At 36.2% G+C, this 18,921-nt stretch overlaps 2 protein-coding genes and 1 pseudogene across 2 annotated transcripts; all 3 read right to left on the bottom strand.

Annotated features, from left to right (window-relative positions):
- Nucleotides 1-675: 675 nt before the first annotated feature.
- On the bottom strand, nucleotides 676-3,078 carry LOC116248504 (short-chain dehydrogenase/reductase 2b-like). The gene is made up of 5 exons (XM_031621333.2): nucleotides 2,641-3,078; nucleotides 2,231-2,524; nucleotides 1,972-2,052; nucleotides 1,626-1,799; nucleotides 676-1,304 (listed from the first exon to the last, which is right to left on the bottom strand). The coding sequence occupies exons 1-5, from the start codon at nucleotides 2,641-2,643 to the stop codon at nucleotides 927-929; spliced, it is 930 nt and encodes a 309-aa protein (XP_031477193.1). The 5' UTR covers nucleotides 2,644-3,078; the 3' UTR covers nucleotides 676-926.
- An 8,127-nt stretch (nucleotides 3,079-11,205) lies between these two features.
- Nucleotides 11,206-15,449, bottom strand: LOC116249284 (uncharacterized; annotated as a pseudogene).
- Nucleotides 15,450-16,239: 790 nt separating this feature from the next.
- LOC116248729 (short-chain dehydrogenase/reductase 2b-like) lies at nucleotides 16,240-18,529 on the bottom strand. Its single transcript, XM_031621684.1, has 5 exons — nucleotides 18,314-18,529; nucleotides 17,904-18,197; nucleotides 17,519-17,599; nucleotides 17,137-17,310; nucleotides 16,240-16,818 (listed from the first exon to the last, which is right to left on the bottom strand). Exons 1-5 carry the CDS (start codon nucleotides 18,314-18,316, stop codon nucleotides 16,441-16,443), a joined length of 930 nt encoding a protein of 309 aa, XP_031477544.1. The 5' UTR covers nucleotides 18,317-18,529; the 3' UTR covers nucleotides 16,240-16,440.
- Between the last annotated feature and the right edge of the window lie 392 nt (nucleotides 18,530-18,921).

Consider the following 18,921-nt stretch of genomic DNA (forward strand, 5'->3'; position numbering starts at 1 on the left):
ACAATCCTTTTAAAAAATTCATACTTTTGTGACAAAACAAACATTTTTATAAGAGTGGATTATTAATTTAATTTTTTTAATTTATTATTTTTTAGAATATAAAATTTACCGTGTCCGCATATCCAAAATTTTTAAAATTACCGTATTCATACCCGTATCACAGTACCCATACCCATGTGGCATAGATGAAAGGTAAAGAGGGTGAATAGGCACGAGGAAAGAAAAACAAGAGAAGAAATAAGATAAGAGTTGAGTTTTGAGACTGTCACATAGAAAGTTGGGCAAGGTCATCAATCAACGCATAAATTATTTATGGAAATGCTTCACGTAATGCTTCACGTTTTCCTTTCTTTATTAATACTCTCCGTATAAAGGCATGAACGATTGTATTGACACATATACCAAACGTCAGAATATTGGTCTCTCTTGCTCGCGGCTTTAGTTTATTAATAGTTGATCGGACGATGATCCAACGCTGAAATCAATCTGTGGCTTATAAGTTATAACCACTCATTACTCTCAACTCTCTCTCTCTCTCTCTCTCTCTCTCTCTCTCTCTCTCTCTCTCTATATATATATATATATATATATATATATATATATATATATATATATATATATATATATATATATATATATATATATATATATATATTATAAAACCAAATATTGAAACCAGATATAAGCGTTTATAATTCAATTGTCAATTACAAGAAGCCCAAATAAGAAAAAGACATGGAATCCCAGTTTCATATCTTGAAGCCAGCGCCTGCATCATGGATCTCATGAGCAGTTTTATTCCACCGTACTCATCGACATAACACTAGTGTTCGAAGACATAACAGAAAGAAACAAACTTATTTATGTTGTCAATATAGCCACAATATGCAATTTGTTATGCTTTGTAGGGCTGTACTTGGATGATCTCAGAACTCAGAGTCCTCGCGTTCCAAGAAATTGTGTCCAGAAGGACCACCAACAGGGAAGAGGGCAACACGCACTATGTTCTCGGCTCCTTCAGGGGCGGAGAGGTTGCCATTATACTCCGATAGATCAGTTCTCACGAGCCCAGGGTGCACACTGTTCACACAAGCTATGCCCTTCAATTTGCTGGCCAACAGCCTCGTGTATGCGTTCATGGCAGCCTTGGAAGTGGAGTAAGCTGGCAGCTGAAGAGGCCACTTCTCCATGCCCTTCTCAGACTTCAGGTCCTCCAGGAACAGGTTCAACACCCCTTCGATCTTCTGCTCTGTCAAGTCCTCTACCTCTGACAGTTGCTTCTTCAACTCTTCATCCCTTAGATACTGGTGAAAACAATTTCAATTTCAGGTCAGTGCACGGATGGAATCGTTCAACTCTAAAAACAAAACAGACAGTTTACTTTATCTGCAACTTTTTTTTCACTTTCACGTTTGAATTCATCTCTCAAAAGTATTACGTGACTATCTCTACATGTTTTGATTATATTCCCTAGCAGAGCTACTATACCAATCAAAGAAAACCATACAACGGGCCATCCTTTTTGGGTTTTTTCTAGAATGAATATATCATGATAAAAAAGATGAACTCCAATCTTGAATGAAGACAAAAACTAGCTAAATCATGTTAGGGGTATTAAGACTCACGTATAGCAGTCCTGCAACTGAAGACACCATGATAATCCTGGCCTTGTAAGGAGTGGGGCGAAGCAGAGGGAGTAAGGCATTGGTCAGCGTCTTGGTTCCATGGTAGTTGGTATGTATGCACTCCTTTGCCAATTCATGTGACTCTGAGGTCACACGTCCACAGTCGGGCGTCCCCTGCAACGCCAAGTTCAGTACAGTAAGCAGGACCTTGTCATCCAGCAATGAAGTAGGAAAAGATCCGTTTGATGCCATGAATCCTTAAAGAAGTATTCCAACAAAAGGATGTATTGTTTTTGTTCCTGAAAGTTAAACTGCCATTGATTCCACAGAAGGAGAGCGAGAGTACCAGAAAGGTTATAACGTCAACATGGTTCTGTTTCAAGAACAGCCAATCAATCTCAGCAGTTTGAATGGCGGCATTGTTTACCTACATCAACAAAATATTTTCTGCTTAATAATCCAGTAGTGGTACCTTCAATTATTATTTTTGAATTAATTTTATGGCAGAAAAGAGCCAAAGGATCAGGAAGATCTAAAGAGCAAAAAAGCTTGTAAGCGATATGATAGTAGCCGATAGTTTGCCACCAACTTTCTTTTCTCCTTACCAGAATGTCGATATTCCCAACATGGAGTTTCAACCAGTCGACGAAATCCAGCACACTCTGCTCCTGAGCAATATCCAGAGTGTGGAAGATGACGTTCTTCCTCCCCAATTCTGCTGCATCCTGCAGGAACTGTTTAGCAGAGCTTGAGAGCTGCTCCTGCGGCTTACGAGCAGTCATGATGACGGTCAGCCCTTTGTCTGCGAGCTGCCTGCAGATCTCCAGCCCTATCCCTCTGTTCGCTCCCGTCACCACCGCCACCGTCTCCCCACTCCACCATTCTGATCCCTTTGCTTCCTGCAACGACAGAAAAGGAAATCATGCAACTCCCAAGATCAGAACCTTTGGAGTAGACATAAAAGAAATAAGTGGCAAAGTTCTCTTGAAGGTGATTCCGTGAAGATTTAGCTCACCATTTTTCTGGGGTGTACTGGTCTGGGAACTCGAACGATCTGGAACAATCTATTAACCTTGTCTTGTGAAAACGGAAAAATTAATGGGAAACTGAGCAGGAATTGTGATTCAACGGAACAGGAAAATAAAGGGAAGAACTTGCGAAACAAAAATAGTCTCTTGGCATGAGTGTGTGAACAAGAAAAATGCTCTCATCTATTTATAGACTACTTGTGTGACCTTCGTGCTGAGTAAGTCTGTAGTCAGAAAGGGAGAAGCGACTTGAGACTGGAATTCTTCGTAGAAGTATGAGGACTTTGTACCAGGACGTGCTGCAATGGGGTCCTCCTGAGTACTGTGGAACAGGACTTTCTGATCTGGACTAAAGCAGAAACGGGTACAAAATGCAATGCAACCTTATGCATCTTTATGGTTTTCCCTTTGTGGTGACCTTTGCAACTAATAGGAAGGAGAATTCACTTGGTCGACAAATTGATTCAACTCAATTGTTTCTCGGGTTTCTTGCTAGTCTGTTGCTTCTGCAGCATATAGATAACTTTACCGAACACGTATATAACAATTCAAATCGCAGCCCTCAACAAGTGATGCATGGGTTTTAAAGAATGAAAGGCTGTAAGAGAGAAATGTGAGAGCACTGTCCATGTTGTAGACCCTAGATCAGGTTCCCACAGAGGCGGAGCTAATATGGGCTGGTGTGGGCATGCAGCCCTTCAAGGTTTCTTTATTTTCAAATTAATATCTAGCAATATTTGCTATGTTAGTCATATGAGTGTCCCTTTTTACATACAAAATCTATGAAGAGTGCCCCCGCTAGACATTTGTTCAAGCTCCACACTTCTTCCTGGCCCAGCTATTTTGTGCCTAAATAATCTTTCCTTGGTAGTCTATCGATCTCATCCGACTCCAATTGCTTTGGTTTGACAAAAAAGGATCAGTTTATGGATGTTTGTGAATCTAAAGCGAGCAGATATTCAATCTGGGCACAAATTCCAAATCCCAACGAAATGTAATTGGTCAGTTTAGTAACTGGTTTTCTCCATTTGACTCTAAATTGCCTGCCCATCAAGTTGCCTGCGATGTAAATAAGAGCAGCAGGCATGAAAAGCTGGGATAGACTTAGGAAGGACATACTGTACATACAAAACGTGGATTCCTTTAGCCAACCGGAGGAATATATATATATATATATATATATATATATATATATATATATATATATACAGAAAGAGAGAGAGAGAGAGAGGAAATTTCATAATACAAGCTTTCCATCTGAATATATTATGGTCCCCTTTTTCTTGATATTTACTTAAAGAAAGCTGTCTTTAACGGAAAACACCCAAGTCCATGGTATATCTTTCAACTCAAGTGACATGATTGGTACTGTTTACAGTGTAAAAGAATGGCGCACCGAAACATAATATATAGCAGCAATGGAATTCAAACTACAAACCCCTTTGCCTGTGAACTACCTTAACCTTTGTTGTGGTAAGCCCCTTGAGGCACATGCTATTCCTTAAGATTGTTATTTATTTTTTTAATAATTATCTGATTCTTCAAGAGAACCTTTGGTTGCTAAACAGGGGCTGAGCTGGAATTTTAAGGGGTGGGAACAAAAGTTTTGAAAGAAACTTCTGAAAATTTTTAATGACGGAAAAATGTATTTTTTAAGGAAATCCCTACGCTAATAAAGGAATTGACATCAGCTCAATTTTTTTATTAATAAAGGTTTGGGAGGCTTACCTCAAGGAAGTTTGCAGCGAAAGTTACCGACATCATACTCAAAAAATATAAAGTATTGTTTGAAAGATGGAAGGATTGCACTATGAAACTGTGTGCCTTCCATTTTGAAATTCATAAATTTCGAGTCAGACAGCTCCGCTTGAGGCTTGACATTCTTGACACTTAGCTTAATCCTGGATAGTTTGTTGAAGTTATTGACCAAAGGTAGAGACTTCGTCAAATTAATCTTGAGGAAAAACTCAAAAAATATGACATTTCAAGTATACATGTTCAATTTCATACTAAAATTCAAGTTCAAACGAGTAAAAATATTTCCAATTTTAGATACAAAGTGATTTGAGATTCTAACTAACCTTCGGTGAAGAGAAGGAGTACTTCATTCAAGCATCCAACAAGGCCAAAGTTCTCACTATTCATTTGTCCTGTCAAGGTACCAAGCTTGTGACGTTAATGGTTGAATTGAAACAGTGGTGGAGAAGCATATGTGAGCCTATTTAATTTTTTTTATATTGTTGAAGATTTTTTTCAACTATTTTGTTTTGATTAACTTTTTATAATTTTTCATTTATATTTTAAAGAAAAAGCTTCCCTTTTTATTTTTAACAATTTAACTGATCCATTGCCGAATGGTTACATTCATATTCTGTTATACAAGCAATCGCGAAAACTTTACAAGAAGCAAAGATCACTTTCGGTGTACCTTATGACGAACTACTTAATATTTGAAAAAAAAAATACAATTCACTACCTATAATTTATAGAAACTTGCACTTCGTGACAGAAGCCGTTGACATGTATTTTAAAAAAATCCGTTGACCTTAACATATACATACAAAACGAAATTCAATCTATATCTTTTACATTTTTATGCAGTCTGACTTTGTAGTGATGACGTTCTAATTAATTTGATGGGAACGTACATGGTATCATTTTTAGTAAGCGCCAAAAAATTTTAGTAATGTCCTTTTAACTATAAAAAAAATGAGGAGTTTCTATAAAATCAAAAGCTTTATTAATAGAAAAATCAATATTTTATCACAACACAACTTGCATTAAGCATGCTTTAATTAATTTATGTTTGTAAAGATGTTTGTTTGGCTTTTGTCCATGTGGCCTCGGATATGCTTTATTCTAGGCATCATTGTCCACACAATATGGTTTTTACATGGATCTTAATTGTCTCAAAGTGGCAAGGCAGTTCACTTTAAAAGGGTTCGAAGTTTGAATCTCATAACAGTTGTCATGTTTCAATGTATTATTCATATGGGCTGCAAATATTATTGACAAAAGTTGTAATTAGAGGCAAACGTGACATTCAAGTTGCGTGACATTCAAGTTGAAGGGTGCATCATAAGTACGACAAGACCGCAAACCAAACCAAAACCTTAAAAGCATAAGACTGTAGCATCATAAGACTGTAGCATCATGACTTTCATGTATATGTCTATAATTCTCCTTTCCAATTAATCATGAATTCTTCAATTAAAGTATTAGTGTTCCTTAGCGGATATTTTTTTACTCGGGCACTGTCCTTAGATCACATAGAAATACACTGAAAGTTGATATACCAATGTGTTCATACAACTTGGTCTAGAAAGTTCCGCCCTTTCAGATTACTTTCTCTATGGAGTATAAAGAAAGGAACCCTACTGGTTTTTATTTTTGCTTTTTCTTTGTATGATATGAACATTACAGAATCGTTCATTTTTGTTTCTCTCTTTTAAACTTTCTGGAGTTGTTTAGCACTTATGCACCTGAATGCTTTGTATCACCTAACTTACCCGATCGACCACTGGAAAATATCGTGAAAACGTGAATAAAACGGGGAAATGAGAATAAAATACATCTTTTCGTTTTCGACATTCTTTTAAATGCGTTTTTTTTTTATTTTATTCCGCTGACCAGTTTTTAAAGTTTTAACACATTTTTTTTAATAACATGCGTTGTTATGTGGCTATGGACTCATGGTCACAAATAGCGTCTTAGAGTTTTAAACGGTGAGGTTATTCTCGGGTATAATACAGTGAACTTTAAAAAAAACAAGAAAAATCCAGTAAATTTTTAAAAATTTTAAAAAACTGAAAATGAGAGAAAAATAAAATAAGAGAGAAACTAATAAGACAAACATCAAAAGATAAGTATATTGGTAACAAATGAAAAATAAAAAAAACTGTTTGGCATTAAAAAAACTAAAAAAAAAAGTGAAAAAACATAAAAAAAAACGTGTTATTCATCTCCTCTTCTAACTTTCAATACTGTTTGTCAAATTATTCAAAGAGAAGTATGTAGGCAGAGAGTTATGAACTCATCCACCAAAGATGAAGGCGCAGGAGAAAATTCTAAAAATACAGTATATATCTCTCGCATTCAAGAAGGACAAAGGAGCGAATCAAACAATGTAAGAACTCGCTGCAAATTGAAGTGTACTCACTGCAAAAAAATCGGTCACACTTGTAAACAATGTTGGGAGATCGTAGGAAGACCAGATAATGAGAAACCAACCACGTTTTCAAAGGATATCAACTTGGCAAATTTTGTTACAAAGGATGATCTGGAAAGTAATTTTCCAAAAGTTCTCCAAGACCAATCTCGTTTCCTCCCAACCTATTGATGAAAGCTCAGAAGTTGAGCCGTTACCCTTTTTTTTCTATGACAAAAAATAATACTTAGATTATTGACTTCGAAGCAACCGATCACATGACTAGTAATTCATCTACACTTTGTGAACTTATCAAACATTATATACAACCTATTTTCACTGCCGATGGTTCTTCCATAAATGTCAAGGGTGCTGGTACAATGACGTTCTTCGAAAATCGAAAATCTAAAATTCTTATTCCAAACTTGCAGCAAATTTGATTTCTGTTAGTAAGATTACTCAATCTTACAATTGTTTGACAAATTTTTCTTCCAATGACGTGACGTTTCAGGAACTGAACTCGAAGAAAGTGATTGGTAAAGGTCATCTCCAAGGAAGATTATGTGTTCTAGATGATGATTGTGTTAGTCTTCTCACCATCAGCCGACAAAACTCTGAGTACCGAACATGGCATGCTAGATTGGGCACATTTCATATCAGAGTATCAAACAACTTATTCCTCACCTCACCACAGAAGATTAGGTGTGCGATGCTTATGAGTTTTTCAAATTCACAAGACTTCCATTTCAATCATCTGCAGAAAAATCTTTAAAATTTTTTTATCTTATATACTCTGATGTGTATGGGGGCTAGCTTATGAAATATCTCATACCTGTTATAGATACTATGTCACTTTCATTAATGATATGACTAGTATAACCTGAATTTATTTTCTCAAGAATAAAGGTGAGGTACCAAATATATTTGAAGAGTTCTACAATCTCATCCATACTCAGTATGAGATCAAGATAAAGAAACTTCGTTTCGATAATGGTGGAGAGTTTGTTAACGATAATCTTAAAGAGTTTATGCAAAAAAAAGACATACAACCTCAATAGTCTTGTGCTGGAATCCCTCAGCAAAATGACGTCGCAGAAAGAAAAAATCGCTAACTCTTAAACATCGTTTGTGCTCTTATGATACACATGAATGTGCCACAAAAATATTGAAATGAATCCATTGGTACTGCCTACTATATATCTAACGGGATCCCCAATTCCAGCATTGATGGAAATGTACCTCTTGAACTCCTCCTCAAACTGCCAATCTTCATTGAACATCTCAAGGTGTTTGGATGCAAGTGTTATGTCCATATGCAGAAAAATTCAGAAATAAATTTCAGAAACGTGCAGTCAAGGGCATTTTCATGGGATATTTAAGCAAAAGACAAAGCTACCGGTGTCTTGATCTCATTACAAACAAGATGATGGTCTCAAGAGATGTAAAATTTTGTAAGACTGAAAATTACTTTGAAAATGCTCAAGAAGAAGAGTGTCGTTCTCATCCCACCAAGCAAATCAACAACATCCCTCGTCCCATGATCGACACCTTCAATCAAATCCCTCACCAGAAAAATGATAAAGTTAATCAGTATTCTCCAAATCAAGAAGTGGTTGGTGAAGGAGGAATATCAAACTCTAGCCGTTGACGACACCAATCTTCCTCAAGTTAGACATTCCACACGACAATGTAGGTCACCAGTCAGGTTAAGTGATTATTATATATACCTATCCACTGACAATATTCATTCTATTGAAAAATATTTGTCATTTGATGAAATGTCCGATTCATATAAATCTTATGTTCATACGACTTACAAGCTTTAAAAACCAAGAAATTTTGAGGAGGCAAGTAAAGATGTTAAATAGAAAGACAGGTGGGATTTTGTTTCTTGTCCTGAAAGAAGGAAACTTGTTGGATGCAAATGGATTTACAAAATCAAATTCAAAAGTAATGAAGAAGTAGAACAGTACGGCTTGTTGCAAAGGGTTTCACTTATATTGAAGGGATTGACTACACCGAGACTTTTACCCTGGTTGCAAAAATGAATATAGTAAGGGCCCTTCTTGTTGTTGCTTTCATAAAATGATGGGGTCTTTTGCAACTTGACGTTAAAAAAGTATTCATCCATGGTGAATTAAGCAAATAGGTATTCATGGAAGTCCCACAAGGTGTCATGAGTAAACCAGGTCACATGTGCAGACTAAGAATTTTGAAAAATTCGGTTTGTTATGTACTCTTTATTGAGAGTTCATCTTCTCTAAAATTGTATCAGAGAATAAACAAAGGAATGCTCCCTCTCCCATGGACGTAGGCATCAAAATGCCCGAACCACGTATATTCTTGAGTGTTACTCTGCTCCTTCTTATTATATTTCATGTTTTAACAGGGTCGGCATGGGCCTAAAAAAAAATTACATGGAAGTTTTTTTTTTTAAATTATCTTATATAAAAATTTTGAAAAATGATATTTCGGTCTTTGTCAAAATTTTTAAACTATATTTCAGCTCCTCTCATGAAAAATTTCAGGCTACACCCCTTTATGTGTGGTGAAAGGGTCGTCGATGTTTTGTTTGATTCCAACACCTTGTTGAATTTTAGCAATGATGATTGAATGAATCTCGGATCTGCAATTGACAAACACCACCTAAGATTAATTTTTTGAGCAATATATAGTCATGAAAACGCCCTAAACGTCAATAATGCGTTTGATAGTGTCACATACCGTACTCAGGGACCAACATCCCTGTAGACGCAGATCTGAACTGATTGGGGTCGGACCTCAGTCTATGCATGTGAGATTCGTGGTGAGCAGAAATTATCTCAGATCCACAATTAACAAACACCACTTGAGATTAATTTTTCCTGCTCAACGATTGTACAATAATGCATCCAACAAAAGGGCAGGCATGAGACAACGTAGTTGCATAAAATTGATTTACATACTTTTAAAACTCTAACCGAGCCACAAGTGAGTTTGGGTGGCAGTTGTTCCCACGGTCCCACAAAATTTACTTATTTACATGTCCATACTTACATACGGGTGTTCCTCAATCATTTTACTTTACTAGGTAATTGAAGGATTTAATATTTTTTGAAGTATAATGGCCCTTCGGCCCAAAAATTCTAGCCCTAGCTCAAGAGTTATAATCCAATTTCAGACCAGTTTATGTGATAAACAAATAAATTCCACAAAGATATTTGAGAAGTAGAATAAAAAAAATCTCTTTGAAAAAATCGTTCCTTGTTTGTAAAATCTCTAAATCAACTATTTTAAGAACACTTCTCTAAGTTTTTTTTAGAATGAAAAAGATGGTATTTAGTTGCACAAATTGTCCTGGATCTATGGACTGAGAACAAATCTTTCCCTTTCCCAATTAAATGATCTTGATCTATATTTTGGCTTTTAATGCTCCATCTCCTTTTCTCTAAAATATTTTTTTTATAGAAATAACTTTTGGCAATTTCTTAGTTTCATTTACCTACAAAGTAGACCTTGTTAAAGCATTTCTTTAAAATCCAAACACCTAATCCTATTCCATCCTATCTATCTTTACTTGCAGCATGCCACTATCTATACTTGTTTCTTTCTATTGATCCTATCAACATTTTTGACCACTATACCTCAGCGTTCACTTTAATAATTTTGAGGGAAATTAGAAATTTTTCATGAGGCATGCTACATTAGTTTCAAATTTTCTATAAGGGCCAAAGTATTTATTTTTCAAAAATTTATATAGGATAAATAAAATTTTTTAAAATTTATATTTAAGTTTTTCAAATATTTTATTATGAGTGGGTCAAGCCCCTACTACTGGTTCATTCTTACCCTGTCTACTTTTGAACCTCCAACCAATGATTACCAGCACCAGTGATTGATAGACAAACAAATTTTACATGTACGTGATCATCAGTTATAAAGAGGGAGAAATATGGCATGTCCATAAATATGGGCGGTGGAGAAATAAAAAAAAAGTATGGTTATTTTTGTCATCTAACATTAGTTTTCTCTTGTTTTCTTTATATTTTTTTTTTATATTTTTCTCTTAATCATCCGTCTAAATCAAATAAGCAAACTTAATTAAATGATAAGTAACTTTAACAGTGAAAGTCGCTGTTTAATATATATATATATATATATTTTCTTAAAACTAAATACGCCACAAAAGTTTAAAATTCAAGTGTCAATTACAAGAAACCCAAATAAGAAAAAGACGTCTAATCCCAGTTCATATCTTGAAGCCAGCACCTGTAACATGGATCTCATGAGCAGTTTTATTTCACCATACTGATTCGACAGAACACTAGTGTTCGAAGACATACAGAAAGAAACAAATTTATTTCTGTAGTCAGTATAGTCACAATTTGGAATTTGTTATCCTTTGTAGGGCTCCACATGGATGATCTCAGAACTCAGAGTCCTCGCCTTTCAAGAAATTGTATCCAGAAGGACCACCGACAGGGAAGAGGGCAACACGCAGTACGTTCTCGGCCCCTCCAGGAGGGGAGAGGTAGCCTGTATACTCCGTTATATCAGTTCTCACGACCCCAGGGTGCACACTGTTCACACAAGCTATGGCCTTCAATTTGCTGGCCAACAACCTCGTGTATGCGTTCATGGCAGCCTTGGAAGTGGAGTAAGCAGGAACTTCAGCGGCCACTTCTCCATTCCCTTCTCAGACTTCAGGTCCTCCAGGAACAGGTTCAACACCGCGTCGATCTTCTGCTCTGTCGAGTCCTCTACCTCTGACAGTTGCCTTCTCAACTCTTCATCCCTTAGATACTGATGAAAACAACTTCAGGTCAGGAGGCCTCTCTCCCAAACGTTTTGCATCGCCAGGTCCATTGTAGAGGACCTTCAAACTCCATTGCTAAAAATGTTACGTCCAATTTTTTAAAATAATTTTCTAAGTGAATTTTGAAAGGGTGGATGTGAATTGGAAACTTGTTTTTTCAATAAACATAAAGTGCATAAAAATGTACCTCTTCACTTCGAGAGAAAAGTAAAATATACATATGCACGTTTTATCTTAAGTTGCCCTTAGGCCCTGTTTGTTGGGTGACAAACGTACGGTGAAGGGAAATTTACTTTGGTGGTGTGTGCATCAAACGTTGTAAAACTTTACCCGCAAAATGTGTACGACGACGGTAAAATTAACTCGCAAAAAAGTTTGACCTCAATGGTCAGACTTTTTACCGCAGATTTTTTTGAGAGCCGTTAGGGCTCTCAAAAAATATCGTTTTCTCTGTGTATGCATCAAACGTCGTAAAACTTTACCCGCAAAATGTGTACGACGACGGTAACTTTTTTTGAGAGCCGTTAGGGCGCTCAAAAAAATATCGTTTCTCTCATCTTTTCCCTCCGTCACATCTTCCCCTCCCCTCTCTCGGTCTCTCGTTCCTCTCCTCTCTCAGTGCCTCTCCTCTCTCATTCTCTTGTTCCTCTTCTCTCTCGCTGCCTCTCTTCTCTCGCTCTCTCTTTCCTTCTCTAGCTGCCTCTTGGATTAATTGTTTTACAATAGGAAATTTGGCTTCTTCCTTTTGCTTTATTTGATACCTTTTTTACGGTTTGTGATGCATGTTCCATTGCTCGGATTAGTGTTTAAAATAGTTTTTCCCCTTTGTGAATGTATTAAGCATGTTTGTTGTTTCGATTTTTCCTGAGTTGGGTGCTCGTTTGTTTTTGTCTTTTTATTATGGTTTTTTTTCGATGAATTTGGAGAATATGGTCAAGTTGATCTACTGTTGAAGTGGATATGTATTTTGTGTAAACCTCTGCAATTTGTTGTTTTAGAAGATCATTTTTCAATTTTTTCCCACGTGAAATTGGAGGAGAACAAAAAAAAAACAACAACTACTAATAGTGCTAAAAAAAAGTCTCATACATTTTACCATGTGCACCAAACACAGTTAATTTTACCTTATAAAAGCCTACATTGTGCATCAAACACAGTTAATTTCACCATGTTAAATTCTTCTCTGTCATCAAACAGAGCCTCAGATTGAAAGAGGAAAAAATTTTATCTTATATTTTTTTTTCAGCTTTTTTTTATGATAATTTTTCCACGTTAAATTCTTCCCTGCCATCAAAGAGAGCCTTAACTACACTTGAACACTTGAGCTGATTTTTCATTTTTAAAGAAAAATATTAAAAGGGGCACTCAACTAAAAGTAGAGGGATACTCAAGTAGTCCCATGAAAAAAAATATATACATATTGATCGTTCTAAGTGTCTTCTCAGTTACGGAGTACAAAGAATATATCTTCTGCACCTGAAATGACTAAAAAAAGTGGAAAACATACTTTAAAAAAACAGTTGCTATAACAAATGCATTAGAGACATATAGTTTATAATGTTTTGATCAACAATTGATAGTGCTTGTAGAAATATATTTAAAATAGTCATCCAGCATCCATCATATTTGGAGTTCTCGTGTGTGTGTGTATATATATATAAAAGAAGCTTCCAATGGAAATTTTATATAGATTCGGAGCACAGGATGCATATGCATATTAAATTGAAAAAAAAAAAAACCAGTTACAGACTGAAATACCTTTAAACGAGGCAAGGTCTGCAAGGAGTCTCGATTACGGAAACTTATTTGTTTCCTCCCTGGAAGTTTGTTCCAATTTCTTGAAAATACAATCAGATTTTATTTTTATTTTTTTCAGTTGGATATCCACCATCTAATTCCTTTAAAATCAACCGTTCAAAAAATTCTAATCAAGTTTGCTATATGAGGATTGGATAGCTACTTATCATACACACACATATTATATATATATATATATATATATATCTATATATATAGTAGCATGATCTGAGATTGCTTCTCATTTTAAATGTAAGGCTTATATATGTAAAGGGCACATATATATATATATATATATATATATATATATATATATATATATATATATATATATATATAGTAGCATGATCTGAGATTGCTTCTCATTTTAAATGTAAGGCTTATATATGTAAAGGGCACATCTTATTCAAGTGTGACTTCCTAACAACTTTATAAACGAGTTCTCCCGTATGGTAGCTTTCAATGGTTCGGAGAACTTCTGACTATGTAAATGGTAATTCGAATTCTAGATGGTGGTAGAGTCACATGTGGTTTGGTGTGGGCGGTTACTTTCGTGGTCCAGAAAAACCTTCTATGTAAATGGTAATTCGAGTTCTAAACAGTGACAGAGTCTCATGTAGTCCCATAAAATAATGTGATTCTCTTCACGACGACTTGACCAATCTAGCAATCGAGGGAAGCGACTGCAGCATAAACAACATTATGCAATGTCCACCAAAATATCAATACTGGTTATAAGCACTGTTGCATGGCGATATAATGACCAGAATACCTTTGATTGGCATAAGCAAAATCATGCAATGTGCACCGTAGAATCTAATCTAGTTATAAATACTGTTTTATCGGGGTGTAAAGATCAGAATACCATTTTAAGCTAAAAGAAATATCAAAAGGTTAAAATATCAACCGTTTCTTTTTTAAAAATTTCAAAATAAATAAACTCTGTTACCTTTTTTCCTTTGTTTTTTGTTGCATGTCTGTACCTTGTGCACGCAACAAAATCTCAAATTAGCTAGTCGATGAGAGAGAAAGGTACGTGCATCGGGTGCACTGTGCGCAAAACCCAAAAAAAAAAGATAATTTTGTTAATTTATCAAAAAATGTCTTCTATAATCTTTTTATTTTTTTATTTTTAATTTTGTATTTATAAAAAGTTTTTTTAATATAAAATAAAAGTATTTCAGCCGTATTAATGATAAAATTCTGTACGAAGCATATAACCAAGTCGTAGCAGAAGAGCGACGACCAAGAGCCGTGCTTGATAAATTCACCACTTTCATAGCCAGCTAAACGTGGCTTGTCAGGATTATTTTATTCAACACTTCAATATCAGATCATAAGCTCTTATGGACAAAATTCTTAGTACAAGCATTTAATGTGGTTTGAACTTGAGAAAATTATTTTATACACTCAGTCACTCTCTCTGCTTTGGATTCAATGAAAGAGCATGCACAATGGTTCGACGTACTTCCGTCACATGATCGGAAAGCTTCTGCAAACATTCATGGCACACTCACTCACTCGACACGCATTTAACATGGCTTCTACATCCACTTGGACTATGACTCACTTCAAGATTGATTTTTAGTATATGTTGGTATTTTTTTTTAAGTTTTTCAAATTTACGAGTATTATATTTCTTTTTTGATGCAAACCAGATGGTGGTTGTCCCCAAGTAGAAACAAATAGATCTGTACACCTTCTTCTGGAGAAAACAAAAGGAAACAGAATCGACAAGCAACAAAATTTACAGCCAACAGCGCAGCAGAGGGCAAGCCTCTATCAATCAATAATCTAATGACATCTGCAGAAAGATATTCATCACAAACTACTGGTTTATCCAACACGAACTTGCTGTCAAACTGAGCATGATACCATCTGTCATCACCCATGAATCCATCTCTTCCACTAGAATTACTAGAACAGATCCTAGCCCATTTCTTGAGGGTAAGATATCTGCCCAACATTTCCAGCAGCAGTGTGTTCTTCAAGCCAAACTGATCTTCCATATCCCTGCATAAAAACCTATCTATGCAAGAGTCTTTCCACCACGCCATCCCTGCGCATTTCCAACCACCTTTGATGACCGAGGACGTAAATTCCATCATCCAGACTTCCTTAGGAGGTCTTAACCAGTAGGGACTAAAATCAACTTCATGCGCATTTCTTCTCCATCAACCCGTTAATGATAAAATTCTGTACGAAGCATATAACCAAGTTATAGGAGACAAGATATTTATTTTTCAAAATTTTTATATTTGATAAATAATTTCTTTAAATTATTTGATCTTTATTTTGAGGGGGCTTATATATATAGATTTTTAAATTTTCATTAGGTTTTTTTACATTTATCATAAAAAAATTCTCACATTTAAAACGGTAAGTTTGTCAAATATATTAATACGGCTATGGTAAACTTTAAAAAATTGTAAAAAATCTTAAAAATTAAGAATAAATAAAATAAATAAATAACTAATACCACAAATATCAAAAACAAGTAAATAAGCAAATGCTATGTAAGTAAATAACTAAGTAACTTTTAATAGTCAAAAGTCACTGTTCATATCACTATATATATATATATATATATATATATATATATAGTTCAACCCATGTGAAGGGTAAAAAGGGTGAGTAGGCAGGAGGAAAAACCAAGTGCTTTCTCTCTTAATATATACCTATCAAACGATTAATAGTTGATCGGACGATGATCCACCCCTGATATATATATATCTATATATATATATATATATATATATATATATATATATATATATATATATATATATATGTGTGTGTGTGTGTGTGTGTGTATGTTAAAACCAAATACTGAAACCAACCATACGCGTTTATAATTCAATTGCCAATTACAAGAAGCCCAAACAGAAAAAAAGACATGCCTGCATCATGGATCCCATGAGCAGTTTTATTCCACCATACTGATCGACATAACACAAGTGTTCATAGAAAGAAACAAACTTATTTCTGTTGTCAATATAGCCACAATATGCAATTTGTTATGCTTTGTAGCACTGCACTTGGATGATTTCAGAACTCAGAGTCCTCGCCTTCTAAGAAATTGTGTCCCGAAGGACCACCAACAGGGAAGAGGGCAACACGCACTACGTTCTCGGCCCCTTCAGGAGCGGAGAGGTAGCCTGTGGACTCCGTTATATCAGTTCTCACGAACCCAGGGTGCACACTGTTCACACAAGCTATCGCCTTCAATTTGCTGGCCGACAACCTCGTGTATGCGTTCAAGGCAGCCTTGGAAGTGGAGTAAGCAGGCAACTTGAGCGGCCACTTCTCCATGCCCTTCTCAGACTTCAGGTCCTCCAGGAACAGGTTCAACACCCCGTCGATCTTCTGCTCTGTCAAGTCCTCTACCTCTGACAGTTGCTTCCTCAACTCCTCATCTCTTAGATACTGATGAAAACAATTTCAGGTCAGTGCATGGATGGAATCCTTCACCATAAAAACAAAACAGGCAGTTTACTTTATCTGCAACTTTTTCTCACTTTCACGTTTGAAACTTCATCTCTCAAAAGTATTACGTGGCTATCTCAACATGTTTTGATTATATTCCATAGCAGAGCTACTATACCAACCAAAGAAAACCACACAACTGGCCATCCTTTTTGGGTTTTGTTTTTTAGAATGAATATATCATGATAAAAATGATGAACTCCAATCATGATTGAAGTCAGAAACTAGCTAAATCATGTTAGGGGTATTGAGACTCACATATAGCATTCCTGCAACTGAGGACACCATGACAATCCTGGCCTTGTAAGGAGAGGGACGAAGCAGTGGGAGTATGGCATTGGTCAGCATCTTGGTTCCATAGTAGTTGTTGTTTATGCACTCCTTTGCCAATTCATGTGACTCTGAGGTCCCACTTCCACAGTTGGGCGTCCCCTGCAACACCAAGTTCAGTACAGTAAGCACGACCATGTCATCCAGCAAATGAAGTAGGAAAAGATTCGATTGATGCCAATGAATCCTTAAACAATTACTCCAACAAAAGGATGTATTTTTCTGGTTCCTGAAATTTAAACTGCCATTGATTCCACAGAAGGAGAGAGAGAGAGAGAGAGAGAGAGAGAGAGAGAGAGAGAGAGAGTACCAGAAAGGTTCTAACGTCAATATTGTTCTGTTTCAAGAACCCCCAATCTACGTCAGCGGTTTGAATGCCAGCATTGTTTACCTACATCAACAAAATGTTTTCTGCTTAATCAACCAGTTACGTAGAAGCTTTAATTATTATTTTTTGAATTAATTTTATGGCGGAAAAGAGCCAAAGGATCAACAAGATCTAAAGAGCAAAAAAAATTGTAAGCGATACTATAGTAGCCGATACGGGTTTAAATTCTTTTTGTTGCAATATTTGAAATAGAATTTTTTCATGTTGGTTTGATCACATATTAAAAATTGGACTTTGTTTAAAGTGCTTGAGACATCAGGAGAGGAACGAACTTATTCAAGAGCTACCAACTTTCTTTTCTCCTTACCAGAATGTCGATATTCCCGACATGGAGCTTCAACCAGTCGACGAAATCCAGCACACTCTGCTCCTGACCAATATCCAGAGTGTGGAAGATGACGTTCTTCCTCCCCATTTCTGCTGCTTCCTGCAGGAACTGTTTAGCAGAGCTTGAGAGCTCCTCCTGTGGCTTACGAGCAGTCATGATGACGATCAGCCCTTTGTCTGCGAGCTGCCTGCAGATCTCCAGACCTATCCCTCTGTTAGCTCCCGTCACCACTGCCACCGTCTCCCCACTCCACCATTCTGATCCCTTTGCTTCCTGCAACGACATAAAAGGAAATCATGCAACTCCCAAGATCAGAACCTTTGGAGAAGACACAAAAGAAATAAGTGCCAAAGTTCTGTTGAAGGTGATTTCGTGAAGATTTAGCTCACCATTTTTCTGGGGTGTACTGGTCTGGGAGCTGAAACGATCTGAAACAATCTATTAACCTTGTCTTGTGAAAACAGAAAAATTAATGGGAAAAACAGAGCAGGAACGTGATTGATTCAACCTAACATGAAAATAAGGGGAAGAACTTGCGGAACCAAAATGGTCTCTTGGCATGAGTGTGTGAACAAGAAAAATGCTCTCATCTATTTATAGACAACTTGTGTAACCTTCGTGCCGACTGTAGCAGAAAGGGAGAAGCGAATTCAGATTGGAATTCTTGGTATAGGTATGAGGACTCTCTACCGGAACGTGCTGCACTGGGGTCCTCCTGAGTACTGTGGAACTGGACTTTATGATCTGGACTAGAGCAGAAACAGGAAAAGAAAAAAAAAATGCAACCTTGTGCATCATTATGGCTTCCCCTTTGTGGTGATCTTGGCAACTAAAAGGAAGGAGAATTCACTAGGTTGATAACTTGATTCAACTCAATCGTTTATGGGGTTTCTTGCTGGTCTCTTGCTTCTGCAGCATATAGATAACTTTAATATAGGCTTATATATATATTGTACATACCAAACGATTCTACATACCAAACGTGGCTTATATATAT

This window comes from Nymphaea colorata, chromosome 2 (genome assembly GCF_008831285.2).
Source record: "Nymphaea colorata isolate Beijing-Zhang1983 chromosome 2, ASM883128v2, whole genome shotgun sequence".
In the NCBI taxonomy this organism is placed as follows: domain Eukaryota; kingdom Viridiplantae; phylum Streptophyta; class Magnoliopsida; order Nymphaeales; family Nymphaeaceae; genus Nymphaea; species Nymphaea colorata.

Bases quoted from the DNA above. Each gene is read 5' to 3' on its own strand.
- LOC116248504 (XM_031621333.2), bottom strand. The intron at 1,800-1,971 runs GTACTCTCGCTC...TTGGCGTTGCAG, and splicing joins TTGACGTTATAACCTTTCTG to GGGACGCCCGACTGTGGACG. The intron at 1,305-1,625 runs GTGAGTCTTAAT...TGTTTTCACCAG, and splicing joins CAGTTGCAGGACTGCTATAC to TATCTAAGGGATGAAGAGTT.
- LOC116248729 (XM_031621684.1), bottom strand. The intron at 17,311-17,518 runs GTACTCTCTCTC...TTGGTGTTGCAG, and splicing joins TTGACGTTAGAACCTTTCTG to GGGACGCCCAACTGTGGAAG. The intron at 16,819-17,136 runs GTGAGTCTCAAT...TGTTTTCATCAG, and splicing joins CAGTTGCAGGAATGCTATAT to TATCTAAGAGATGAGGAGTT.